The 23546-nt window shown below is 53.5% G+C and overlaps 2 protein-coding genes across 3 annotated transcripts in view; one reads left to right on the forward strand and one right to left on the reverse strand.

The window, feature by feature from the left end:
- Positions 1-23546, reverse strand: part of LOC138257222 (serine/arginine repetitive matrix protein 2-like) — an 81003-nt gene that overhangs the window by 24420 nt on the left and 33037 nt on the right. Inside the window, exon 3 of the mRNA XM_069205893.1 lies at positions 1648-3714. Coding sequence (XP_069061994.1) covers positions 1648-3714 — 2067 coding nt within the window. The remainder of the gene's footprint in view (positions 1-1647; positions 3715-23546) is intronic.
- The window catches only part of TLN1 (talin 1), a 687540-nt gene that overhangs the window by 7934 nt on the left and 656060 nt on the right, over positions 1-23546 (forward strand). The gene's annotated exons all lie outside the window — the stretch shown is intronic.

Raw genomic sequence — 23546 nt, forward strand, 5'->3', positions numbered from 1 at the left:
GCCAGGGACCATGGGGGTGCTGCGCTAGAGCCAGGGACTATGGAGGGGCTGCACTAGTGCCAGGGACCATGGGGGGGGGGTGCTGCGCTAGAGCCAGAGACCATGGAGGGGCTGCACTAGTGCCAGGGACCATGGGGGGGGGGTGCTGCGCTAGAGCCAGGGACCATGGAGGGGCTGCACTGGTGCCAGGGACCATTGGGGGGGGGGGGGGGTGCTGCGCTAGAGCCAGGGACCATGGAGGGGCTGCACTAGTGCCAGGGACCATTGGGGGGGGGGTGCTGCGCTAGAGCCAGGGACCATGGAGGGGCTGCACTAGTGCCAGGGACCATTGGGGGGGGGGGGTGCTGCGCTAGAGCCAGGGACCATGGGGCGGGTGCTGCGCTAGAGCCAGGGACCATGGAGGGGCTGCACTAGTGCCAGTGACCATTGGGGGGGTTGCTGCGCTAGAGCCAGGGACCAATGGGGGGGGGGGGGGGTTGCTGCGCTAGAGCCAGGGACCATTGGGGGTGCTGCGCTAGAGCCAGGGACCATGGGGTGCTGCGCTAGAGCCAGGGACCATTGGGGTGTGCTGCGCTAGAGCCAGGGACCATTGGGGGTGCTGCGCTAGAGCCAGGGACCATGGGGTGCTGCGCTAGAGCCAGGGACCATTGGGGTGTGCTGCGCTAGAGCCAGGGACCATTGGGGGTGCTGCGCTAGAGCCAGGGACCACCACGCTGCTGAGCTGCTTTGGTGTCCAGGAGAGGCCAGTTACATGTGTTATCAGGGGAGGGATATGGTCTCTCTTAGGTTGTGGCTGAGCCATGGACGGTGCGGAAAGCCCTCTTGTCTGGAGGGCTGGTGACTCCAGCTTTCAGTGCTGGGTGGGATATACAGAGCTCACTCCGTTGTCATTCTCTGGGTTTTGTGACAGTCCCTCGGTGCTGCGCATGTCTGGACTGTCCCTCGGTGCTGAGCGCGTCTGGAGGGAGTCCCTCGGTGCTGAGCGCGTCGCGCGTCTGGGGGGAGTCCCTCGGTGCTGCGCGCGTCTGGGGGGAGTCCCTCGGTGCTGAGCGCGTCGCGCGTCTGGGGGGAGTCCCTCGGTGCTGCGCGCGTCTGGGGGGAGTCCCTCGGTGCTGCGCGCGTCTGGGGGGAGTCCCTCGGTGCTGCGCGCGTCTGGGGGGAGTCCCTCGGTGCTGCGCGCGTCTGGGGGGAGTCCCTCGGTGCTGCGCGCGTCTGGGGGGAGTCCCTCGGTGCTGCGCGCGTCTGGGGGGAGTCCCTCGGTGCTGCGCACGTCTGGGGGGGAGTCCCTCGGTGGTGCTGCTGCGCGCGTCTGGGGGGAGTCCCTCGGTGCTGCGCACGTCTGGGGGGAGTCCCTCGGTGGTGCTGCTGCGCGCGTCTGGGGGGAGTCCCTCGGCGGTGCTGCTGCGCACGTCTGGGGGGAGTCCCTCGGCGGTGCTGCTGCGCACGTCTGGGGGGAGTCCCTCGGCGGTGCTGCTGCGCACGTCTGGGGGGAGTCCCTCGGCGGTGCTGCTGTGCACGTCTGGGGGGAGTCCCTCGGTGGTGCTGTGCACGTCTGGAGGGAGTCCCTCGGTGCTGAGCGCGTCGCGCGTCTGGAGGGAGTCCCTCGGTGCTGAGCGCGTCTGGAGGGAGTCCCTCGGTGCTGTGCACGTCTGGGGGGAGTCCCTCGGTGCTGAGCGCGTCGCGCGTCTGGGGGGAGTCCCTCGGTGCTGCGCGCGTCTGGGGGGAGTCCCTCGGTGCTGCGCGCGTCTGGAGGGAGTCCCTCGGTGCTGCGCACGTCTGGGGGGAGTCCCTCGGTGGTGCTGTGCACGTCTGGAGGGAGTCCCTCGGTGGTGCTGTGCACGTCTGGAGGGAGTCCCTCGGTGGTGCTGTGCACGTCTGGAGGGAGTCCCTCGGTGGTGCTGTGCACGTCTGGAGGGAGTCCCTCGGTGCTGTGCACGTCTGGGGGGAGTCCCTCGGTGCTGCGCACGCCTGGAGGGAGTCCCTCGGTGGTGGTGCTGCGCACGCCTGGAGGGAGTCCCTCGGTGGTGGTGCTGCGCACGTCTGGAGGGAGTCCCTCGGTGGTGGTGCTGCGCACGTCTGGAGGGAGTCCCTCGGTGGTGCTGTGCACGTCTGGGGGGAGTCCCTCGGTGGTGGTGCTGCGCACGTCTGGAGGGAGTCCCTCAGTGGTGCTGCGCACGTCTGGAGGGAGTCCCTCGGTGCTGAGCGCGTCGCGCGTCTGGGGGGAGTCCCTCGGTGCTGCGCGCGTCTGGGGGGAGTCCCTCGGTGCTGAGCGCGTCGCGCGTCTGGGGGGAGTCCCTCGGTGCTGCGCGCGTCTGGGGGGAGTCCCTCGGTGCTGCGCGCGTCTGGGGGGAGTCCCTCGGTGCTGCGCGCGTCTGGGGGGAGTCCCTCGGTGCTGCGCGCGTCTGGGGGGATTCCCTCGGTGCTGCGCGCGTCTGGGGGGAGTCCCTCGGTGCTGCGCGCGTCTGGGGGGATTCCCTCGGTGGTGCGCGCGTCTGGGGGGAGTCCCTCGGCGGTGCGCGCGTCTGGGGGGAGTCCCTCGGTGGTGCTGCTGCGCACGTCTGGGGGGAGTCCCTCGGTGGTGCTGCTGCGCACGTCTGGGGGGAGTCCCTCGGTGGTGCTGCTGCGCACGTCTGGGGGGAGTCCCTCGGCGGTGCTGCTGCGCACGTCTGGGGGGAGTCCCTCGGCGGTGCTGCTGCGCACGTCTGGGGGGAGTCCCTCGGCGGTGCTGCTGCGCACGTCTGGGGGGAGTCCCTCGGTGGTGCTGCTGCGCACGTCTGGAGGGAGTCCCTCGGTGCTGAGCGCGTCGCGCGTCTGGAGGGAGTCCCTCGGTGCTGAGCGCGTCTGGAGGGAGTCCCTCGGTGCTGTGCACGTCTGGGGGGAGTCCCTCGGTGGTGCTGTGCACGTCTGGAGGGAGTCCCTCGGTGGTGCTGTGCACGTCTGGAGGGAGTCCCTCGGTGGTGCTGTGCACGTCTGGAGGGAGTCCCTCGGTGCTGTGCACGTCTGGGGGGAGTCCCTCGGTGCTGTGCACGTCTGGGGGGAGTCCCTCGGTGGTGCTGCGCACGCCTGGAGGGAGTCCCTCGGTGGTGGTGCTGCGCACGCCTGGAGGGAGTCCCTCGGTGGTGGTGCTGCGCACGTCTGGAGGGAGTCCCTCGGTGGTGGTGCTGCGCACGTCTGGAGGGAGTCCCTCGGTGGTGCTGTGCACGTCTGGGGGGAGTCCCTCGGTGGTGGTGCTGCGCACGTCTGGAGGGAGTCCCTCGGTGGTGGTGCTGTGCACGTCTGGGGGGAGTCCCTCGGTGGTGCTGTGCACGTCTGGGGGGAGTCCCTCGGTGGTGCTGTGCACGTCTGGGGGGAGTCCCTCGGTGGTGCTGTGCACGTCTGGGGGGAGTCCCTCGGTGGTGCTGTGCACGTCTGGGGGGAGTCCCTCGGTGGTGCTGCGCACGCCTGGAGGGAGTCCCTCGGTGGTGGTGCTGCGCACGCCTGGAGGGAGTCCCTCGGTGGTGGTGCTGCGCACGTCTGGAGGGAGTCCCTCGGTGGTGGTGCTGCGCACGTCTGGAGGGAGTCCCTCGGTGGTGGTGCTGCGCACGTCTGGAGGGAGTCCCTCGGTGGTGGTGCTGCGCACGTCTGGAGGGAGTCCCTCGGTGGTGCTGTGCACGTCTGGAGGGAGTCCCTCGGTGGTGCTGTGCACGTCTGGAGGGCTGGGGAGAACACTTGGTTCTTGAGAGAGCAGCTGGTTTTAGTCCAAAGTGTGCTTCGAGGCGTTTGTTAGATGATGAAACTGAGACTCTGGACCGAGCCAGGTTTTACTCGGGTGGAATGGGCTAAAATGTGCTTTTTTCGACTCTTCCCCTCCCTTAGTCTTTGCATTTCGTTTGCGCTTCTTACGAAGTTTTTACTGTTTTTTTGGAACTTTTCTCCCCTTCTGGCCGAAGCGGAAGTGCTGATAAATGACCATGAGGTGAGATGCACTGTGGCCTGGTGGTCACCTCGGTAGCGGGCACTTGAAGACCTGACTTCTAGTGCAGAGTAGACAGGTGTAGGACCCCTCATCTCTGGCACCAAGGGACCAGCTGCACAGACCCCTGTTAAGAGGGTCCCGCCCTCGCTAGTAGGGAACCCCCACCCCCTCGCTCCGGGTGCATTAGCAACTCCGAGGGCATGTCATCCTTATTGGGTGTTTCCACTGGAGTGCTGTGGCCTGCGCCCCTGTATGGGTGTACCACGGGTCTGGGTGCACCACAGCACAAGGTGACTCACTCGACTCAGAAGTGATGGATGGAAACACTTCGATCGGTGTAGACCACTGGCAATCAGGGCGCATTCCAAAACACAAGCTTAGCTTGAATATCACGCTGCATGCAGGGATCGAGACTGGGCGCACCACAGCCCTGGGCGCACCACAGCCAGCATAGGGTGACCCACTCAGAAGATTTTGAACTCCAGGAGCTTGTTCTGTTCTGTAAAATGTATGAATGCCACCATGTGGCACACATTGAGGGCCCTGCTTCTTTCTGTTGTTCAAGTAGATTTTCTACTCGAGTGACCCCTTTCTCAACGCTAATGGTCCCGACCTGCTGTGAACGCTTGCCAGGAGGCAGTATAGAGCCCCAAAATCTCTCTAGGGGGTGCAAATTCTCGCTCTCTAACTTAATGTTGTCGAGCTGCACATGAGAACAACTCTGCCATGCGGCGGATGGTGGAACAGGCAAAACTCCGCGAACCCTGCCGGCGGAACAGAATTCTTCACCCATCCCGGGTGATACTGTAATTGCTGCATACATGTGTGAGGAGTCGGTGGTTCTTAAATCCCAGCACCAGCATGGGCAGTCATTATGATGCACTCTGACATCAGTGCCAGGGCTCCTCTCTAGCCCAGAGCTCCTTTTTGTGGTATCTCGCCCACGCGCCCTAAATGCCTGCCTGCGCTCTGCGGGCCTCCTGCCAGAGTCTCTGGGCTCAGCCCTGTGCCATGGTGTAGGGGCCTGGCATCAGACCTACGTCTAGGATTGCTGTATGGAAACGTGATGGCTTTTACCTGTTGAACATGGCATCTTGGAGACTGGTGGCTGCAACTTAAGTTGGGCATGGGCTGGGCACGTGCTGAGATATGACCCAGCCCTACAGACTGAAGGGGATGTTCTCGTGAGAATATTTACTTCCTGGTCCGTCCCTTTCCTGTGCTTCTCAGTACGTGGTCACTGCGGTTTTCATAGTCGGCTCTGGGAGGGGGAAGCTGCTCTTCCTACAGCCCCGGGGGTTCTAAAGAATCACTCTTGGGAGAGCTGCAGGCTGGGTGCCATCCCTGGGGATCAAGGCCCCCTCCACCTCTGGCGATCAGACCCCTTGCCTGTACTTGGTCTCCTTTGCTGACGCATGGCCTCTGCATTTCTTGGCTGTCTCTATAGCTCCAGGTGTTCTGCCAGGGCTGCAGGCTGGGTGCCACCCCTGGGGTTCAGGCCCCTCCACCCCTTGCCTGGCCTCTGCATTTCTTGGCTGTCTCTACAGCTCCAAGAGTTCTGCCAGAGGTGCAGGCTGGGTGCCACCCCTGGGGTTCAGGCCCCCCACCCTTTGCATGGCCTCTGCATTTCTTGAGCAGTCCCTCCAGCTCCAGGTGTTCTGCCAGGGCTGCAGGCTGGGTGCCACCCCTGGGGTTCAGGCCCCCCACCCTTTGCATGGCCTCTGCATTTCTTGAGCAGTCCCTCCAGCTCCAGGTGTTCTGCCAGGGCTGCAGGCTGGGTGCCACCCCTGGGGTTCAGGCCCCCCACCCTTTGCATGGCCTCTGCATTTCTTGAGCAGTCTCCAGCGCCAGGTGTTCTGCCAGAGGTGCAGGCTGGGTGCCACCCCTGGGGTTCAGGCCCCTCCACCCCTTGCATGGCTTCTGCATTACTTGGCTGTCTCTACAGCTCCAAGAGTTCTGCCAGAGGTGCAGGCTGGGTGCCACCCCTGGGGTTCAGGCCCCTCCACCCCTTGCATGGCTTCTGCATTACTTGGCTGTCTCTACAGCTCCAAGAGTTCTGCCAGAGGTGCAGGCTGGGTGCCACCCCTGGGGTTCAGGCCCCTCCACCCCTTGCATGGCTTCTGCATTACTTGGCTGTCTCTATAGCTCCAGGTGTTCTGCCAGAGCTGCAGGCTGGGTGCCACCCCTGGGGTTCAGGCCCCTTGCTCTGCTTGCTGACACATGGCTTCTGGATTCCTTGCGCAGGGCTCACTGTTCACCACAGTCATTTCCTGATTGCCTTCACATCACAGAGGTGCTGTGAGCTGAACAACGCGTGACGCACGGGAAGTTGTGCCCTCTCTGTAGCGCCTCCCCCCCTCCACGAGCAGACACAGCGCTGCTTCTCTGGTTAGCGCCGTGAGGAGGTGGGGGGCTGTGAAGGCACTTCCTGTTGCCTCACCGCAGCAGTGTGCGCTCACATCCTTTGCTGGAAGCAGGGCCTCTCCCTGCGTGAGTAACTGCAGGAGACTCACTGAGCATGAGATCTGACCTCTGACCCCTTCTGCAGCCTGGCCACTCACTGGCCCGGGCAAGGGAGAATTCACTCTTTCTGGCTTCGTTGTCCTTGCAGCCTAGGAGTCTTGGGTGCCCGTTGCTTGGGGACATGGTGCGCACCCTCCAGCTCGGACCAGGCCCCAGTGCTGTGCCAGGCTCTGGGTGCGGACCACTGTAAGTCCAACTCACTTGGAAGGTACTGGTGCTGAGGCTTCAGCTCGGAGCAGACTTCGAGGGGACAGCAGCTGTTCCCACTGCTGTGGTGGGTCCTGGACATGGATCAATGTCCGTCAGAAGGTACCGATGGTTATGCTTCATCTTAGACCACGCACCAAGAGGACATAGGTGCCCACTGTCCGTCAGAAGGTACCGATGACCACTCTTCATCTTAGACCACGCACCAAGAGGACATAGGTGCCCACTGTCCGTCGGAAGGTACCGATGGTTATGCTTCATCTTAGACCACGCACCAAGAGGACATAGGTGCCCACTGTCCGCCAGAAGGTACTGATGGTTATGCTTCATCTTAGACCACGCACCAAGAGGACATAGGTGCTCACTGTCCGCCAGAAGGTACCAATGGTCCACTGCAATACTTTCTGGGCATGGATCACTGCCTGGCCATCTGACTAGGCCCCTGTGTCTTGTGGCCTGAGATGGATGTTTGCACCCCCCTTTGTGGAAGACGAGTGGGGCGCTGGACAAACATAAGAGTGTTCTACCTGGCTGTCTCAGATCCCAAGGCGGTATCTGGATCTCCCTCTTTGAGAGTTTAGGGGTCTCTGGAGACTTTGGGTGTGCAAAGTCAAGTTGAAGCCAATCTTGATATCGCCTCTCCAGCAGTGTAAACGTTTTATGGACAGTCTTAGAATTGGTAAACAATAAAAGCTATGCATGATCTTTGACTGTTATTGTGCCCATACTACTGAACGTTCTCTGAACTCTTTTCCTTGGCTTCTAGGTCCACCCTTAAAGCATACAGACACTTGCATCCCAACTTCGACTGCATGCAATGCTGTAACTTTTTTTAAAAATAAAATATGTACTCTGTGGTGGTTTTCCTTTTTTTTTTTTTTTTTTTTTCTTTCTTTCTTCCTTTCAAATTTAATCCCGGGAAATGTACTCATTGTTGTATCAAATGGACAATTAATGCAAATGTGGAGGCTGAACCTTTTGCAGGGCTCTTAACCATATGCTTTTAGCTCGGTGTTTGTTTGCCCCCTATATTTGGTGTGTTTGTGGTTAGTCAGTGGAATGTGTTTCCAGTTTACAGGTGGTGTCTGTGTTCAGTCGGTACGCAATGTGTGTGTGTTAGTCAGTGTGGTGTGGGTTTGATATTTCTTTGTGTTGTGTGTGTGTGTGTGTGGTTAGCTGGTGTGCTATGTGTTTTCTATCGAGGGTGTGCATGTTTCCTCTTTGGTTATGGTGTGTAGTGTGTGTTGGGTGTGTTTGCTGTTTCGATGTGTGTGTCTGCGGTTGGGCCGTTTGTATGTTTTCTGCCAATGGTGTGCATTTTTGCTGTTTGTGGTGTGTCTGTGGTTACCTGGTGTGGTGTGTGTGTTTGCCAGTAATGTGCATGTTTGTTGCTTGTATGTTGTGTGTGGCTTTGCCGTTAGCTGGTGCCCTGTATGAGTGTTTGCTTCTGATTGTATGCATGTTTGCTGTTTGTATGTTGTGTGTTTGCGGTTAGCTGGTGCAGTGTATGGGTGTTTGCTGCAGATGGTGTGCCTGTTTGCTGTTTGTATGTGGCTTCTCCGGTGCTGTGTGTTTGTTGCCAACGGTTTGCATGTTTACTGTTTGTATGTAGTGTGTGTCTATGGATAGCCTGTGCAGAGTGTGCATGTTTGCTGTTTGTATGTGGTATGTGTGTTTGCAGTTGTGCGGTGTGTGTGTTCGCTGTTGATGGTGTGCATGTTTGTGTGGTTACCTAGTGCGGTGTGCGTGTGTGTGTTTGCTGCCTATGGTATGCATGTTTGCTGTCTGAATGTGGTCTGTTTACCAGTGCGGTATGTGTGTTTGCTTTTCGTATGGGTGTGTGTCTGTGTTTGTGGATAGTTGGTGCAGTGTCTGTTTGTTGTCGATGGTGTGCAAGTTTGCAGTTTGTAGGTGGTGTGTTTGTGTGTGGTATGTGTGTTACCAGTTACCTGATGCATTGTATGTGTGCTTGCTGCCAATGGTATACATGTTTGTTTTTTGTATGCAGTGTTGTGTGCCTGTTTTGTGGATAGCTGGTGCAGTGTGTGTTGATGGTGTGTATGTGGTATTTGTGTGTGGTGTATGTGTTTGCGGATAGCTGGTGCATTGTATGTGTGCTTGCTGCCAATGGTATGTATGTTTGCTGTTTGTATGCGGTGTGTCTCTGTGGATAGCTGGTGTGTGTGTTTGCAGTCGATGGTGTCCATGTTTGCGTTTGTATGTGGTGTGTTTGTACAAGATGTGTGTGTGTGCGGATACCTGGTGCATTATATGTGTGCTTGCTGCTGGTTGTATGCATGTTAGCTGTTCGTATGTGGTTTGTGGTTTCCCGGTGCGGTGTGTTTGCTGCTGATAGTGTACATGTTTGCTGTTTTGTAGGCGGTGTGTGTATAAATGTGTTTGCGGATAGCTGGTGGGGTGTGTGAGTTTGCTGTCGATGGTGCACATGTTTGCTGTATGTATGTGGTCTGTGGTTTTCAGTGCGCTGTGTGTTTGCTGCAGATGGTGAGCATGTTTGCTGTTTGTGTTTGCGGATACCTGGTGGGGGTGGGAGTTTGCTGCGGATGGTGTGCATGTTTGCTGTTTTTGTATGGTCTGTGTTTGCAGATAGCTGGTGCGGTGTGTGTGCTGCAGATGGTGTGCATGTTTGCTGTTTGTCTGTGGTCTGTGTTTGTGGATTGCTAGTGCGGTGTGTAAGTATGCTGTAGATGGTGTGCATGTTTGCATGTGGTCTGTGTTTGCAGATTGCTGGTGCGGTGTGTAAGTATGCTGTAGATGGTGTGCATGTTTGCATGTGGTCTGTGTTTGCGGATATCTGGTGCGGTGTGTGAGTATGCTGTCTGGTGTGCATGTTTGCTGTTTGTATGTGGTCTTTGTGGTTTCTCAGTGTGCTGTGTGTTTGCTGCGGATGGTGGGCATGCTTGCTGTTTATATGTGGTCTGTGTTTGTAGATAGCCGGAGCAGTGTGCGAATATGCTGCGGATGGTGTGCATGTTTGCTGTTTGTGTTTGTGAATAGTTTGTGCGGTGTGGGAGTATGCTGTCGATGGTGTGCATGTTTGCTGTTTGTATGTGGTCTGTGTTTCCGGATAGCTGATGGGGTGTGTGTGTGTTTGCTGTGGATGGTGTGCGTGTTTGCTCTTTGTATGTGGTCTGTTTGCTGTTCTTCTGTGTGTTGTGTTTGCTGCGGATGGTGTGCATGTTTGCTGTTTGTACGTGGTGTGTGTGATTTCTCTGTGTGCAGTGTGTTTGCTGTGGATGGTGTGCATGTTTGCTGTTTGTATGTGGTGTGTGTTTGTGGTTTCCCGGTGCGCTGTGAATGGTGTGCATGTTTGCTGTTTGAATGTGGTGTGCGTTTGTGGTTTCTCTGTGCGCTGTCTATTTGCTGTGGATGGTGTGCATGTTTGCTGTTTGTACGTGGTGTGTGTGGTTTCTTGGTGCGCAGTGTGTTTGCTGTGGATGCTGTGCATGTTTGCTGTTTGTAAGTGGTGTGTGGTTTCTCGGTGCGCTGTGTTTGCTGTGGATGGTGTGCATGTTTGCTGTTTGTACGTGGTGTGTGTGATTTCTCTGTGTGCAGTGTGTTTGCTGTGGATGGTGTGCATGTTTGCTGTTTGTAAGTGGTGTGTGTGGTTTCTCGGTGCGCTGGGGATGGTGCGCATGTTTGCTGTTTGTACATGGTGTGTGTGGTTTCTCGGTGCGCAGTGTGTTTGCTGTGGATGGTGTGCATGTTTGCTGTTTGTAAGTGGTGTGTGGTTTCTCGGTGCGCTGTGTTTGCTGTGGATGGTGTGCATGTTTGTAAGTGGTGTGTGGTTTCTCGGTGCGCTGTGTTTGCTGTGGATGGTGTGCATGTTTGCTGTTTGTAAGTGGTGTGTGGTTTCTCGGTGCGCTGTGTTTGCTGTGGATGGTGTGCATGTTTGCTGTTTGTACGTTGTGTGTGATTTCTCGGTGGGCTGCTGTTTGCTGCGTATCGTGCGCATGTTTGCAGTTTGTTGGCTCATTGTATGTTTGCACCTTTTGCTGTGTGTTTCCTCTTTGTCTGCGCTCTTTTATTGTTTTCACGTGTTTGTCCTGCGGGTACATCTCTCCCCCTCGCTCCCTGCAGATGTGTCAGGGTGGTTGTGCAGCTGCAGTTGTGTTTCTGGGTGTGTGGGTGGGTGATGGGAGAGGCCAGGCCCGGCTGCTGGATGAGGGAGGCCTTGTCACTGCTGCAGCAGGCCCAGGGAGCGGCAGGAAGTGCAGCCCAGCGCCGCAGAATGCCTCGCCTGCAGCCACACATTCATCCCTGCAGACTCGGAGCTGGGCGGGTGTGCGAGGGAAACTCTGCGCCCAGGGCGGCGTGAGACGGGGGCGGGGGAGGGAGGTGCGACTGCGGAGTACAGGAGCCGGGAGGGCCGGTTAGGAGAGAGAGTGGGGTGAGGTGGGGAGTCCGGGTGCTTGAGGGGGCGGGTGGGTTATGAATGAGCGAGTGGGGGCGAGCTAGAGAGTCTGCGGTGCTTGAGGGGAGGGTGGGTCATGGAATCATGGGGTACATGGTAGAAAGGATGGGGGGATTGAGGGGAGGGTGGGTTAGGGAATGATTGGGTACATGGTAGAGATTCGGGGGTGCTTGAGGGGAGGGTGGGTCATGGAATGATGGGGTACACGGTAGAAAGTCTGGTGTGCTGGAGGGGCAGGGTGAGTTAGGGAATGATGGGGTACATGGTAGGAAGGATGGGGTGCTTGGGGGTGGGATAGGGAATGATGGGGTACATGGTAGAAAGTCTGGTGTGCTTGAGGGGCAGGGTGAGTTAGGGAATGATGGGGTACATGGTAGAAAGGATGGGGTGCTTGGGGGTGGGATAGGGAATGATGGGGTACATGGTAGAAAGGATGGGGTGCTGGGGGGGTGGGTTAGGGAATGATGGGGTACATGGTAGAAAGTCTGGGGTGCATGTGGGGAGGGTGGGTTATGGGACAGCTAGTGGGGCGTGGTAGAGTGTCTGGCTGCTTGAGGGAGGCGTGGGTTATGTATGAATGGGGTGCACGGTAGAGAGTCTGGGGTGTTTGAGGGGAGGGTGAGCTATGCATGAGTGTAGGGGTGAGGTGGAGATACTGGGCACTTGCGGCGGGTTATCTATGAGTGAGGGGGGCGAGATAGAGAGGCTGGGGCGTAGAGGTACTTAAGGGGAACATAAGGGTGTGTGGTAGAGTGGAACCCCTGCAGCTCCCGCCTCTCACTGTCCATCCCCTGATTGTTGCCCCCCTGCAGCCCCTGCTCATTGTCACCCCCCCCCCCCGCTGTTATTGTCCACCCTCCTGCAGCCCCTGGTTTCATTCTCACCCCCCTCCCCCCTCCTATCACTGCCCACCCCCCTGCAGCCCCTGCTCTCATTGTCACCCCCCCCCCCCCGTTGTTATTGTCCACCCTCCTGCAGCCCCTGCTCATTGTCACCCCCCCCCCCGCTGTTATTGTCCACCCTCCTGCAGCCCCTGGTTCTCGTTGCCCAGCCCCTGGGCTCAGTCACTCCCCCCTGCTATCACTGCCCACCACCCTGCAGCCCCTGCTCATTGTCACCCCCCCCCCCCCCCCCCCGCCGTCATTGTCCACCCTCCTGCAGCCCCTGGTTTCATTCTCACCCCCCCTTTGCTATCACTACCCACCCCCCTGCAGCCCCTGCTCTCTGTCGCCCCCCCTCCTGCCGTCATTGCCCACCCTCCTGCAGCCCCTGGCATCCTTGCCCAGCCCCTGGTCTCCTTGCTCTTTTCTGCTCAGTGTTGTTGAAAGGCCCCTGTAGACGTCACGAGTGTCATTCACCAAAGCAGGCATCATTGTATTGACTAATCTGAAGTATTGCGAGTGGCCAATGATGTAAGAGAGGAGGGACTGGCTTGGTGTAGGAACTTGATTTGGGATACATTAAGGACATCTGGTGGCGCTGTTCTCGTCTCATGGATGAGTGTATCATGGTAGCGTAGAATGGTCATTTGGTGAGATGGCTTGCAGCAGATGCTGCTTTGGAAAATATGCTACATAGCTCCTCAGATCTACAACCATCGTCAGCAAAGTTCCTCATCTCACTCCCGTGGCACATTGAGCGGCCGGGCAGTGACCTGAGTGACCTGCAGAAGGTGCCACCATTAGAGGTCCCACACCTGTGAGATGAGCGGAGTGGTTCGGTCCCCTGTTCCCTGCTCCCTTGGGGTCAGGTGTCCCACATCGATGAGTTGAGCAAGGCCTCTTTTCTGGCTGTTCCCTGCTTTCATGGTGGACGATTTAAATGCAACTGCAAATCTGTGTACTGGCGCCCACCTTCCTGAGGCTCAGAGCAAGGAGTTGGGGTTCAACACATACCCCAGGCCTAGAAGGAAACACCTGGTGTTTTTAAAACATTGCTTTGATCATTTCTTGGGTCTAATGCTTGTGGCTGTCATGAGTTTGTGTCAGGATATGGTGGGACCAGGGAGAGTGGGGTGACATCTCCTCAGTAGGAGTCCTCTGCAGGAACCTGCTGGTTAGAAGATGAGCCATGGGCACCCAGTCATAAATATCTCCAAATCCAACCGCTCTAATGGATTCCGAAAGAACAGATCTTCTCCAGGGCTTGTCTAACGGGGTAACCCAGCAACGTCCTCCTTTTGGTGATTCTTGAACTTCCATGTAACAAAATACCTTTCCATAATCCCTAACGCCTTGTAATACCGGTCCACCCTTAAGGACCTTTTGCCTTCAGCAAATGCTCTTCACAATAAATAAATCACACCTACTGCCTTTAGTCACAGCCTTTTCATGATAACCCGATCAGGCTTATGGCATCTGACACAAGTCTTCCAGTGTCCCAATCAAGCTGTTATCCATCGTCTTTGGGTCGCCACCATAAGCAGGACTGGGCTACTGACATGCATGTGCTGGCAACCACCAGGCATACGTCATAAAATCACTAATATGCAGAGAACTGCTGTTGATGTAACCCCCTCCCTCGAATGGGCTAATAGTTGTCATCACAAGGTTTGTCAGAGCGAGTGGCCAACACCAAGAAACCCTTGCCTTGTAGGGTAATCGGAGATCCCGTGTGGTCCACAGCTTTTAACTCCGTGTAGTAGCACCCCACACCTTCAGAAGTGTATTCATTTCATATATTCTCTCCAATAAATAGGCAAAGGCCTTTCCTATAACTGTTCACACTAAATACATCATACATGTGGCAGAACATCATTTTCTCACTGAAGCAGCCCAGGTTTATAGCTTTTATGTTCGGCTTGTCACCGTAGACCCTCAGACACACTGAGTGTAAGCTTTCCCACTAGGAAACCATCAAGTATTCTGTCATACAAATATACAAAATTACAGCTGACTAAACAATCTACGTCCCCTTCTAAAAGGGCACCATGAGAGTTATCATGGTGCAGTGTTTCTATCCTCAGGATTTTCTAGTGGTGGCGGCCAAAGTCCTTGTTTACTCCAGTAATCTGTGGGATTCCATCCGACAAAATACCTGTCCCCAGCGTTTGCAAACCACCCTTACATGTCTGTTGGCTTTACCATATACTCTTCATAATAAATGCACCAAGTCTTCTCGCTGCGCCAAAACGTTTTCTAATCCGATCAAGCCTCTAAAGTTCCTCTTTGGGTTGCCACGATAACCAGCTGAGCTCTGCTGTGTTGAACATTAAACATTCTCACAAAGAGCAATATACGCACTTTATTTCAGCGAGAGCACACGGCTTCTGTCCAATCAAATTCCGTACTCAGGAGCCCAACATATGGGTGGGGCCAAAGCCCCCTCTCAGTGCTGCTCGTAAGGCAGTGGACAGCTGCGCGGCCGAGTTAGACCTAAAACCTCGGGCAGTTTGAGTTGGCATAGGTTGGACTCGGGGTCAACATGCTACAAAACACCGGAGCTGCAAAAGGTGCAGCTCATTGGTATTTAGCAAGTGATATATTGGTATTAAATGAACATAGGTTGTCATACAATGTAAACGGATAAAGGATTGCACAGGCTCCTGCAGAGCATACACTGACTTTAGAAAAAACCGTCTGTCCTGAAAATGCTGTTTTGCAGAGTTCTGATGGGTAGAGTTGCGTTTGAGGGATGGGGATGTGGTCCGTTTTCTCCATTGGTTCAAGGGTGCGTTTGCTGGCAGCCTGTGGCCTTCTGCGGTGGCGGCTTTAGGGTCCCTTCGTGAAACAAGCCCCTCTCTAGGAGATGTTGCAGCCCTGCCATCCCTGGGCAGGAGCTGCTCTTGTATTCAAGGAGTTGTGTATCCTTTTGGGGTGGAGGGGGGTTTGCCATACCCTCCCTGGGCAGCATCTGTTCTCTTCAGATGGGGCAAGAGGGCTCCTGGACCAGTCCTTCCCTTCTGCAGAAGTGTATTCTCGGAGGGCACTGATTCCTCGGAAGGTGTAGCTAGGTTGGGAGGTATCTACTTTCCGTTCCATCCAGTGGCCAGGATAGTCTTGTTCTGGAAAGCTTTGAGGATCCTGCCTGGGTAGGTCCTTTTCTGGTCTCCGGGGGCAGATTATCCAGCGGGAGGGATGTTCCCCTGTGCCGAACCACATTTCCTCTCCAGTAGACAGAGTTGCATTTTGAGCGATGGTTCTCTTAACCATCTGCTCCGGACAGCACCAGGTCTTCTCTCCAGGGGACAGTGTGTCTTTGGTGAGCGCTAGTTTACATGGACAGTACCTCTGGTTATCTCTAGTAAGGGTGTGGGTTCTCAGAGATCCCCCACCCCCCCATGCCTCCTGCCCTGGGTAGTATGTGCTGTCCTCACGGGGGACAGCACCCGCTCTTCTCTCCAGGAAAATGTGTTCTTGGTTAGTCCTGTCCTGGTCAGTACCTCCTTTTCTCATTGGGAAGCAGTGACTTTTCTGGGACCCCCTAAACACCTCCCTTATCTCGGACAGTCTCTGCTCTTCTCTCTAGGAGAGGATGTATTGTTGGGAGACCTACAGTCCCTCTGCCCAGGTCAGTGCCTGCTCCTCTCTGCAGGGGGCAGTGTGTCTTGATGGGCAAGTGGCCATGTGTCCCTCAGGTTAGTAGGGGCTTCTGTCTCCTGGATGCAGAGAAGTGTATCCTTGGTTGATGAGGTGCGGTTTCCCAGGGGTCAATGTATGCACACGTTGTGATTTGGGGTGTCGCGTAGAGTATGTACCTGCTCTTCTCTCTATGGGGCAGTGTAACTTAGGGGCGGCGATAAACTTCTACCCGGCAACACTTGCCCTTCTCTTAGGGAGCGGGTGGTTATAGTATCCACCCAGGGTGGCAGAACATGCCCATGTCTCCAGGGGGCATTGTATCCTTACTGGGGGACAGGGGTGTAGTACCTGTCCTCCTCCTCAGGGAGAGGGGTGTCCTTAGTTGGGGGGGGCAATGGGTATAGTACTTGTCCTTCCCTCCGAGGGGCAGTCTATCCTTAGAGGGGGGCAGGAGGGCTCCTGGACCTCTCCTTTCCTCCTACGGAGAGTGTATCCTTCGGGAGGGCTCTTGGACCTGTCCTTCCCTCCTACTGACACTGTATCCTTAGAGGGGACAGGAGGGCACCTGGACCTGTCGGTGTATTCTTAGGGGGCATAATAGCTCTAGTACCTGTCATTCACTCATAGGGGCAGTGTATCCTTCGGGAGGGCTCCTGGACCTGTCGTTCCCTCCGTGTGGCAGTGTATCCTTAGAGTGGGCAGGAGGGCTCTAGTACCTGTCCTTCCCTCCTAGGGGCAGTGTATCGTTAGGGAGGGCTCCTGGACCCGTCCTTCCCACCCATGGACAGTGTATTCTTAGGGAGGGCTCGGATCTAGTTCCTGTCCTTCCCTCCTATGGACAGTGCCTCATCTCCTCCCCACCATGTGGGATGCTCCCCAGCTCCCGTCTGTTTGTGAGTCACACTTGGCTTTGTAACCAGGCTCTGACTTGTGAGCCGGCTTCCAAGAGCTGGTGAGTGAGTGAGTGCAGCCAAGAGATTTCCATTTTTAGTAAGGTGTCTCCATCTTTCCCGATCCCAGACTCTGCTCCCATTGGCTGCTGTTCAGCAGTGCAGGGTTTACTGTTCACATTCCTTGGAGCTGTGAATGGGATGTACTGGCACTGGCCCAGTACTAGTCTGGGTGGATGCAGGAACATCGGGCTACGGCAGTGTGCACCAAGAATCAGCGCCGTCATCTTGCTCTTCCAGATGGCATCCCTTGCACCAGCACTGCCGTCATGCTCTGCCTGATGGCAACTCTTGCACCAGCACTGCTGTCATGCTCTGCCTGATGGCAACCCTTGCGCCAGCACTGCCGTCATGTTCACCCTGATGGCAACCCTTGCGCCAGCACTGCCGTCATGTTCACCCTGATGGCAACCCTTGCGCCAGCACTGCCGTCATGTTCTGCCTGATGGCAACTCTTGCACCAGCAATGCTGTCATGTTCCCCCTGATGGCAACTCTTGCACCAGCAATGCTGTCATGTTCCCCCTGATGGCAACCCTTGCACCAGCACTGCCATCATGCTCTGCCTCAGGCCTCAAAAAATCATAAGTGTTACTAGACCTGCAAGAGTAGCTTGAATAATCTACTCAACCTAACTGTAATGTACTTGACCCGGAAACTGGTCTCAAATTGTGTGATCCTAAGCAAATATTGTAAGTTGTCTCTTTCTTCATTCTCATATATGAGTGCACCTTCAAATATATGACTTCAGCATTTCTGCTGTTAAAAAAATAATAATAATCCTCTATTGTTTGATTAAATACACTAAACGTTTGCTCCATATATAATAAATCTAGCCTACACATACGGTACACACTGTCAATGCATGACTTGCCTCTGAGTTTACTAATAGCTTTGCCATCAGGGCAGAGTGTTACTCAGTTTATGTTTGAAGACTCACTTTTAATAAATATATCACTAAAGCACGATGTGGTAGCGCACTGGCATTTACAGACAGTAAATTTCCAAGAAATGTTCAAAAACCTTCCCACTAACTTGCAGCTTTACTGATAAAACTATATAGTGTATTAACAATAATCTGTGAAAATTGTGTTTCAGAAAACATTTATCATTTGCACATCACCAAGTAAAGTGTTCTGGCTTTTTTCATCCTAATATAATAATTTTTAATCGCACAGAAGTACAAAAATGGTCTTTCACAGCTACTAAAATATATTTTCAAATGTTTGTAAAGTTGACATAGTTATATACATGTGTGTTAGGAAAAACCTGATACCAAAAGCTTTTCATTTCACATAGGGCAGACAGTTCACTTTACATAGTCCTGGAACTCTGCAGCCAGAAGGAAAAGTATTTGCATTGCAAGAAAACAAACTGACTTTTGAGCTCTGTCTCTGAACACAGAGAAAATGTGACAAGAATAAGATTTAAAGGCATCTTAATTGCTAATTCAGTTTGTGACTGAACAGAACACCTCTTCTTGCACCAGCACTGCAGTCCTACTCTGCCTGATGGCAACCCTTGCACCAGTACTGCCGTCATGTTCTGCCTGATGGCAACTCTTGCACCAGCACTGCCGTCATGTTCTGCCTGACGCAACTCTTGCACCAGCACTGCCGTCATGTTCTGCCTGACGCAACTCTTGCACCAGCACTGCCGTCATGTTCCCCCTGATGGCAACCCTTACACCAGCACTGCCTGCTTGTTCTGCCTGATGCAACGCTTGCACCAGCACTGCCTGTATGTTCTGCCTGATGGCAACCCTTACACCAGCACTGCTGTCATGCTCTGCCTGATAGCAATCCATACACCAGCACTGCCTGCATGTTCTGCCTGATACCAACCTTTGCACCAACACTGCCTGCATGTTCTGCCTGATGGCAACCCTTACACCAGCACTGCTCTCATGCTCTGCCTGATAGCAACCCTTACACCAGCACTGCCTGCATGTTCTGCCTGATGGCAACCCTTACACTAGCACTGCCTGCATGTTCTGCCTGATGGCAGCCGTTGGGCCCAGTCTGCTGAGAACCTGGCGTCCACGTGAGCACCAGTACTGGTAACATGATTTGCATGAAGGCGATGCTTGTGCCGACCATCACTGCCAGCGTGCTCTTCTGACGGAACTTCTTGTACCATTACTACAGAGTGATATTTGTGGCTGCATCCCTTGAACTGGAGCTGTTCACATGGCACCCTGACAGCATCTGGTGCATTAGTACTGATACATCCCGTTCATTGAGGCCTCCTTACTGCAGTACTGTCGGCATACTCTGCTTGGTGCACTCCCTTACTGCAATGTGCTTTCCATGGATGCACCCTTGATGTACCCTCTACGGTACCTCTTGCTGCAGAACTGTCCGGACACGCTCTCCTGGCAGCATCTCCTGGGCCAGTACTATCCAAATGCTTGCCTGGTGGTACTACTCGCCCCGCTGTTGGTAGCACGCTTTTCTAGTACTGGCAACGTGCTCTCTGTGGCGGCATCCGTTACACTAGTACTGGCAACGTGCTCTTCCTGGCGGCATCCCTTACATCAGCATGGTCAATCTTACCTTCCTGGAGGCATCCCTTGTACTGGCTTATACCAGTACTGTCAACCGGCTCTTCCTGGAGGCATCGCTTACACCAGTACTGTCAACATGCTTCTCCTCTCTGCATCCCTTACACCAGTACTGTAAACATGCTTTTCCTGGCGCCATCCCTTACACTGGTACTGTCAACATGCTCTCCTTGGCAGGATCATCCTATGTGATTCTTTGATACTGGGATCCAGAAAGGAAGTGAGCCCACACTTTCTTGTGTGATTGATAATTTGCCTGCTGTACCATGAGTTTGTGAATGTTCTGTCTCTCCAAGTGGCCCATGCACAGTTGGACATGTGTGGCAGGAGTGTACCAGAGGGCTCCTGCCACAGGGATGCTAGCGACTGTTGTGTTCTCGATGGTGGGCAACCACACGGCGAAGGCTCTTAGAATAGTGTTATGTGTGAGGGCTTCTCGCACAACAGTTCTTGTTTCAGCCCTTGTTAACAATGAGTGTGAGTACCCCGAGTTTCCTAATTCCCAACCAGTGATTTATGGGAATGTTGTCTGAGACTGCTCTGTTGGTTTTCTTGAGAGCGCTCTGTGTGGTGGATCATGGACCCTGCCTCTCATGAGTCTCCGTAGCATCCTTGGGGCTCATGCACAATGTTTGCAGCATCCTTGGGTGGCACTTGTACAGTAATTCTCTAAGATTGTGAAATGACTCTGGCACATTGACTGTAGCAGCATGAGGTGATTCCTGAGAGTCTTTCGTTCAGAGGGCGGCTCTGGCAACTGTGATTCAGAGAATCCTTGCCCGATGATTTGGGCAATGCCACTCTTATTCTGTGTAGGGTTCTTGGGGAGGGGGTGCACTCTTCAACAATAATTAATGACACTCATTTTAGGTCTTGTGAAATACCGTTTGAAGGCCTACAGCCTGCCCGTTACTTACCATTCGTTGGCTTTATTGGCACACGCATTACTTGCTTGCTTAGATGATGGCTTTCCTTGTTCCAGCTTGTCCATCTTGTGTTAGTCCCACCCCTGGAGCATAGCCTGTTAACCATCTCTGAGACTGGCTGACTTGGACTTGTATCTTTCTGAAGCCCACATTTAGGGAACATAATCTTGGTTAAACACTCCATGCGAGTGCATGTGTTTTCCTACTCTCCATCATGCTCCAGTGATTCTGCTCATACGTTATCACACATGCATGTGCCAGCAGAATGACATGGCCACCAGCAGCAGTCGCATCATTTTTTTCTTTTTTTGTTGTTTATTTTTTGCTGCTGATCCACATCATCAGGCAAAAGCATTTAGCTTTTTCCCTGATGCTCTAAAGCATCAGCAAAAGGCATAGGCAAAGCCAGTAGGTCCCAAAGGCGAGACTTGTGGCTTTTGCCAATGCTGGGTCCTAGCGGGTATCACTTAGTGATTCTGGCAAGTTCTTGTACCAGAGAATGACTCTTTCAGAGTGGTTCATGGAAAAAAGTGCTTAAAGGGTGACTAGTGCACGGTGATTTCTGAGGGCCCTTGCTCCACGACAGGGGCTTTTGTACGATGATTCTCTCTAGGAACCTGGTGGGACTCTTGCAAAAGAGATGCATGTGAGTTAATGTTTCAGAATACAGTTGTGGCACCTTTGCACAGCGATTGCATAATCCTGATATACCAAGTGCATGATGACTGTGTATCATCCTAATGTGACTCTTGTCAGCGGTTCTTTGTGGCATCTTACGTGGTGTTTACACGATGATTTTTGTAAGACTTCATTTCTAATGTGACTCTTCCCACTGTGACATCCTGAGGTGACACTTGCACTGTGGTTATCATCCTAATGTGACATAACAGGGCTGTGGTATTTGACAAAATATCTACTTGTCCATGGGACTGGCTGCGTCATAAATCTAGTTGACCTGTAACAAAAATCCACTTGTCCCTCTGGTACCAGTTGGTGTGGTGACAGATTATGGCAGCAATTTCATGATATAAGAGCTCTGATTATGCTGGGGCTCCTGCTGCAGTATGGCGCAAATAAAGGCAATGTCCTTCTTTTTCTGGCTCTCCACAGATCACTTACTGGGCTGGAAGTGTCCGTGAGCAATCGTTCCAGGGATGGAATGCCCTTTTGAGTCTGTGCAGACCTACTAACTTGCATGTTTTAGGGGTTTTCACCAGCCCTTCTCTGATCTTTTCCCATTCTGATAAAGGTTGAAAATGTACTCCTGACAAGGGCAGAGGTAAACCTTCTTCCAGGGTTGAGAGAAAAGTGGTTTGAGGAAAGTGGGCTTGTAAACGCTCAACCGATAATAACATGAACACGTTTACACATGCATGTTAGCTCATGCTAAAATGCAGTTCACAGATATTTTCTAGGAGTATGAGTTCCTGACCCACTTTTGTAAATTCTTGTGAATTCATTAAAGCCATAAACCTGCAGTAATGCTAGGACATATACCATGGGTACACTTTGTGAGTTTCTGTAAGAATTGGGCCCCTAATTAGGTCTGACCTTAACCAAGACGTTTTCTTTTTATTAAAATTCTATCTATCAATTGGCTGACTTCACTCTGAGTGGCAGCATTCTGCTCTTTTACAAGCAGCATATCTGCAGAAAAAGTAGTTTTGTTCAGTGCCAGAGTCTACTGAGCAATGTGTGTGGTTTTTTTTTTTAGAGCAAAATATATTTTCTCTTTTTGCCAATCTTTGTTATACTGGTGCGGGCCTGGCAGATCTCATGATACAGTTTTACAAAAACCCTGGCAAAACAATACATGCATTGACAAAACCAAAAGGCTGACCACCAATGTTGGAACTAGTGGCTTTGCCAATGCTTGTTTATTTTCATGTTTGCCAGAATCTTGTTAAACATGATTACTCTGATTTTCAATTATGAATATTTTCGCATGCATCAACACATTTTAGTAAATGATGCTTCAAAGACATTTTGCCTAAAATTTCAGTTTAACAAAACTCTTTTTTCCTAGTTGCTTTTTTTGTGAACATTTATTTTGAAAAGCAAATACTCGATCAAGCTTGCTTTGAAGTTTCTTCACATATTTGCTTTTGCTTGGAGAGCATTCTGGGAGCATTATATGTGGCTTCATATTGTTACACTTCGCAAACATCTTTACACATTTTTATAATGGAACCACTCTCAGAAGTGAAGTCTGAGCTCAGAACATTTTCTTAGACCTCTCGCCCTAATAATAAAGGCTTTTAAAGAACCATAAATACAAGCTTGAACAGTACTAACATACGAAAACAAATATTACCTTAATTGCAGGCAGTACTCTTCCTGGATCCATAATGTGGTACTGTAAACTGTCAACCAAAGCCACGACGAGTGGGCCTAGTTGGCCTCAGGACCAAATAAACATAAAACTTGTTGTCCTTGACCCTAAACAATATGTCCTGGGTGTCGGGCTGTAGGAATTCCACATCCTGCACTTGCACAGGGTTGTCTCGTCCTGATGTGATAGTTGTACACTGGTTGTGTCATTCTGATGTAACTTTTGTGCATTGATTGTAGCAACCGTTATTGTATTGATGGGTCAGACCGTGAGATGTTCGTTATCATCCATACGTGAATCTTGTACTGTGGTTGTGTCATCCTAATGTGACACTTGCACAGCAGTTGTTTCGTCCTGATGTGGCACCTGAACAGCGGTTGTCCTCCTGATGTGACGCTTGTACAGCGGTTGTCTCATCCTGATGTGGGAGCTGAATAGCGGTTGTCTCATCCTGTTGCGACACTTGCACAACAGTTGTATCATCCTGATGTGACGCTTGCACAGCGGCTGTATCCTGATGTGACGCTTGCACAGCGGCTGTATCCTGATGTGACGCTTGCACAGCAGTTGTATCCTGATGTGACGCTTGCACAGCAGTTGTATCCTGATGTGACGCTTGCACAGCGGTTCTATCCTGATGTGACGCTTGCACAGCGGTTCTATCCTGTCGCGAAACTTGCACAGCGGTTGTCTCATCCTGTCGCGAAACTTGCACAGCGGTTGTGTCTTCCTGATGTGGCGCTTGCACAGCGGTTGTATTCTAATGTGAAGCTTACACAGCGGTTGTGTCATCCTGATGTGGCACCTGAACAGGGGTTATGTCATCCTGATGTGACTCTTGCACAGCGGTTGTATCCTGATGTGACTCTTGCACAGCGGTTGTATCCTGATGTGACTCTTGCACAGCGGTTGTATCCTGTGACGCTTGCACAGCGGTTGTATCCTGATGTGACGCTTGCACAGCGGTTGTATCCTGATGTGACGCTTGCACAGCGGTTGTGTCATCCTAATGTGGGACTTGCACAGCGGTTGTCTCATCCTGTCGCGAAACTTGCACAGCGGTTGTGTCTTCCTGATGTGGCGCTTGCACAGCGGTTGTATTCTGATGTGACGCTTACACAGCGGTTGTGTCATCC

The sequence above is a fragment of the Pleurodeles waltl genome, chromosome 1_2 (genome assembly GCF_031143425.1).
Source record: "Pleurodeles waltl isolate 20211129_DDA chromosome 1_2, aPleWal1.hap1.20221129, whole genome shotgun sequence".
In the NCBI taxonomy this organism is placed as follows: domain Eukaryota; kingdom Metazoa; phylum Chordata; class Amphibia; order Caudata; family Salamandridae; genus Pleurodeles; species Pleurodeles waltl.